Genomic DNA, 4,337 nt, shown 5'->3' on the forward strand with positions numbered 1-4,337 from the left:
AAAAAAAGCAATTAGAACTTGACTAATATGTAAATTTAGTGTAGTACAAATGTATCTATAGTTTATTGAGTAAATATCCCTTGCTATAATAGAAATGCAGATGTATTTATTTACTTTAAAACTGAGCTAGCCGAACCGGTTTGGCTCAGTGGATAGAGCGTCGCCTGCAGACTGAAGGGACCCAGGTTCGATTCCAGTTAAGGGCATTTACCTTGGTTGTAGGCTCCTCCCTGGACCCGGCCCTGGTCAGGGCTTATGCAGGAGGCAACCAATCGATGTGCTTCTCTCACATCGACATTTCTCTCTCTAAAAATCAATGGAGAAATATCCTCAGGTGAGGATTTTAAAAAGTAATTAAAAAATAATAAAATAAATAAATACACACACCCGTATTGTACACAATCACTGCGGATGCCAGGCGTAGGAAAGGAGAACCAGGAGGTTGTGCCACAGAGGTGAGGGCTGGGGCGAGGGCTTTGCGCCCGCTGGCCGGCGTTCCGGCAGCGGCTGGACGTGGCTCTCTCTCTTTCCCCTTCACGTTCCCAGGATGCATAGCACCTTGAGGATGAGAGACTAAATGATGCCGCCCCTCGGACGGAGATCCCGAGGGCGACTGAGCAGCTCTGATGCATGAGCACCTGTGCTGGGTGGCCTCCTGGGCGTAGAGACAGCCCCCACCAGGCCCTTCCCGCCTGTGTCCCGAAGTCGGCACGAGGACCTTAGTTCTGCCACCTTGCAGGACTTGCCCCGTTCCACCCACCCCAGCGAACCCTTGACTATTGGGAAGTACCTCTCTCCACCTCCATGCCTGTAGCAATGAGCGTTATTCTGTGTGTGATGTCTGCGAGTCTGTCCAGTGCCATAGGATTCTCTGGGCCACAAGTCTGCCCCCCCGTGACTCCAGGCCACGGGCCGGGTCAGGGAAGCGATGGAGCAAGCTCCTTCCAAGGCAGAGCTGGGAGGAAGCAGCGCTGCCTCTCATGGTGCCCACCATTCATGTCTCCTCGATGCAAAGGAAAATTATGTGCTGTGAAAGTAGATGAGCTTTTAAGGCCACCTACCCAGGATGCATGGGTTAGTGAAGGGTGCCCCCCTCTGTTTCTGGGGGCCGTCCTCTTCATCCTTCAGAGCAGAGGCCTCGCTAGCAGCTCCCATCTTGGAAAGACAAGGCCTTGTGGAGGTAGAGGCTGCTCCTGTGCCGCACTGAACCCACTTGTCCCTCCATGTCTCCTGGGTCATATTTTACTTGGGGTTGAGCTCCAGGCAGAGGGACGTGGCAACTCTGATTCCCAAGATTTTAGGTTGTAATAGATGTTTTTTAACTTTCTTTATGGGTTCAAATTCCAGATTCCCCAAAGAGAGAGAGAGAGAGAGAGAGTAACATCAATGATGAGAGAGAATCATTGATTGGCTGCCTCCTGTGTGCCCCACAATGGGGATCGAGCTCGCAACCCTGGGCATGTGTCCTAACCAGGAATTGAACCATGACCTCCTGGCTCATAGGTCAACGCTCAACTACTAAGCCACACCTGGATGTTTTTGAACTTTTTATTATAAAAATTTCCAACAGTAGTAGAGCAAATAGATAATGGGTCCCCCACCCCACCCCCCTCCAGCTTCCTCGTGCTCCTCTCCTAGCCAATGTCCTCGTCTCATCTTCGAGCTGCTTGCTTCCTTCTGCATTAGTTTGGAACAAGTCCCAGAAATTGTGCCATTTGATTCATGGTTGTTCTTTTTTTAATATGAATATGTTAAATGCGTTTGTTTTTAATACCAATAAAATACAATAAAACAAAAGCTTGAAACAAAGACAGTGTCACCTGTTCCTATTGGTCAGAGCGGTCTCTGGGTCCCATCCCCTCAGGGACGCTGGCTGTGTCCGCCCCGCAGGGACCTTGACCGTGTGCCCCCCGTTGGGGTCGTGGGGGACACTGATGTGCCGGTGCCCCTGCCTTGCAGTGTAAGCCACCCGGAAGCCGCAGCACGCCCTCCAGCCTGAGCCTGACGGTGGAGAGTGCCCTGGAGAGCTTCGACTTCCTGAACACCTCCGACTTCGACGAGGATGAGGACGTGGACGAGGGTGGCCCTGTGGGAGGTGCTGACTCGGTGTTTTCAGACACGGAGACTGAGAAGAACGGGTGAGCCTCGCCGGCGTGGACTCTCCCACCGACTGCGCTGTGCCTGGCGCCCCTTCGTCCCTCCCTCCTCTGCCCCCTGCAGCCCCGGGGGGGGTCTCTCCGGAGTGAGCTCCTCAGTGCAGCATCACAGCCGGGCGTCAGCCGGGCACCCAGGGCCACAGGACACACGGGCACCCAGGGCCCAACTGAGTGTTTTGTCCTTCGAGGTAAAGTGCCCAGAGCAGCACCCCAATACCTGTGAGCTCTGGTGCCCCATCTTTTTACACCAGGGGGATGGAGAGCCTGAGGCGGGAAGCCGGGAGCTGGGCTGTCACTGCCCAGGTTGTCGTCTCTGCTGGTCCTTGTGCTCCCCCTCCCCCCCAGCACCCAGGTTCATTCTGGAATAAAACAGACGCGACAGACTTATTTTCCCATGGGAGTGCCCATCACCATGTCGCTGTGGGCAGCTCTGCCTTGGGCTTTTTGTTTTGTGTTTAAATCTGTTTTTATTGATTTTTAGAGAGGAAGGGAAAGGGAGAAAGAGATGGAAACAACAATGATTGAGAGAGAATCATGGATCGGCTGCCGTGTGCACGCCCCACCCTGGGGATCGAGCCTGCAACCTGGGCCTGTGCCCTGACCAGGAATTGAACCGTGACCTCCTGGTTCATAGGTCAACGCTCAGCCACGGAGCCCCGCCGGCTGGGCCATGGGGCATAAACAAAGCCCGAGAGACAGAAGGAGGCTGTACCCCCCGCGGGACCAGTGCCCCTTAGCTTTGGTCCCGAGTGGCGGTCCGGCCTCTTGTTGGCAGAGTTGCCGCCGCCTTTGCTCCAGGTAGGGACTAACGAGGTCAGGAGACGGGCTCAGCTGGTTCGTTCTGAGCAGGACTCCTGGGAAATGGCAAGTACAAGCACGGTTTAATCCAGGACCCTGGGCAGGTCCCCCGTCGCGAGCATCGCCTGGGCAGGTTTCTGAGATTCGGGGAGGCCGCTGGCGAACAGTTCTGTGCTGAGAGCCAGGAAGCAGTGTTTCTGCCTGGCCTTCTACACCGGGCACATTGGTGACAGGCTGACTCGGGATGTGTTGCAAGGTAGCTCAAGCCCTGGCCGGTTTTCTCAGTGGATAGAGCATTGACCTGCGAACCCAAGGGTCCCGGGTTCGATTCTGGTCAAGGGCACCAACCTCGGTTGCAGGCTCCTCCCAGGCCCTGGTTGGGTCCGTGCAGGAGGCCACCAGTCGATGTGTGTCTCTCACATCAGTGCTTCTCCCTAAAAATTCAATGAAAAACATCCCCGGGTGAGGACTGAAAAAAGAAGAAGAAGAAAGGCAGTTCGGGTCTTCCAGGCCGTGGGAGGCGCCCTTGGGGACCTGCGGGGAGCCACGTCGAGCTGACCCGTGGTTTCCACACGGAAAGAAATGGCTCCCCTGTCGCTCACCTTCCTGCTTCAACAGCTACCGGTCAGTTCACCCAGAGGCCAGGGCGCACCTCAGCGAGGCGCTGACGGAAGACACGGGCGTGGGCACCAGCGTGGCCGGCAGCCCCCTCCCGCTGACCACGGGGAGCGAGAGCCTGGACATCGCCATCGTCAGGCACCTCCAGCAGTGCACCCAGCTCGTGCAGGTACGGCCACGGCGTCGCGGTTAGGCCCGGGCGGTTCGCGGACCAGAGAGGGAGCGCTGCTGCTGCTTTTTAAAAAAATACATATTTTTATTAATTTCAGAGAGGAAGGGAGAGGGAGAGAGAGAGAGAGACATCCACGATGAGAGACAGTCCCCACACGGGGAATGGCGCCCACAACCTGGGCCTGTGCCCTGACGGGGAATCAAACCCTGACCTCCCGGTTCAGAGGCTGATGCTCAGCCACGGAGCCGCGCAGCCGGGCGGGTAGCTTGGTGATAATTATGACTGTTAGACACCATCTGCTGGTTTCAGCTTGGAAACAAGGAAATAGGTCCAGGCTGAGAAAAACCACCACACTTATAAAATGCATCTTTTGGGGCGCACACACCCACGTGCCGCCTGAACGCGCCCTCCCCATGGAGAGGGCTCACTGATTTCCAGTGGCCTCACCGCTCCCCCTGAGAGAGTTCCAGAATGTGTGTAGGCGGGGGGCACGTGCAAAGCCACGGGAGCCTGTCTGGTTTCAGCACTGAGCCCAGGAGCATCATCGCCCAGGACGAGGGCGCTGCCCAGGACAGGGCGCCCGGGAGCCGGCC

At 56.2% G+C, this 4,337-nt stretch overlaps 1 protein-coding gene across 5 annotated transcripts in view; it reads left to right on the forward strand.

The window, feature by feature from the left end:
- FAM65B (family with sequence similarity 65 member B) overlaps positions 1 to 4,337 on the forward strand; it is a 37,482-nt gene that overhangs the window by 23,381 nt on the left and 9,764 nt on the right. For 2 of the 5 annotated variants that reach the window (XM_006762912.2, XM_006762914.2), the window contains 2 exons: positions 1,960 to 2,138; positions 3,570 to 3,741. In XM_006762912.2, the coding sequence (XP_006762975.1) occupies positions 1,960 to 2,138; positions 3,570 to 3,741 (351 nt within the window). Of the gene's footprint in view, positions 1 to 546; positions 1,325 to 1,959; positions 2,139 to 3,569; positions 3,742 to 4,337 lie in introns of those variants that run through there. The other 3 variants (XM_006762913.2, XM_006762915.2, XM_015563379.1) reach the window with 2 other exon arrangements.

This window comes from Myotis davidii, unplaced genomic scaffold, assembly GCF_000327345.1.
Source record: "Myotis davidii unplaced genomic scaffold, ASM32734v1 scaffold217, whole genome shotgun sequence".
Taxonomy (NCBI): Eukaryota; Metazoa; Chordata; class Mammalia; order Chiroptera; family Vespertilionidae; genus Myotis; species Myotis davidii.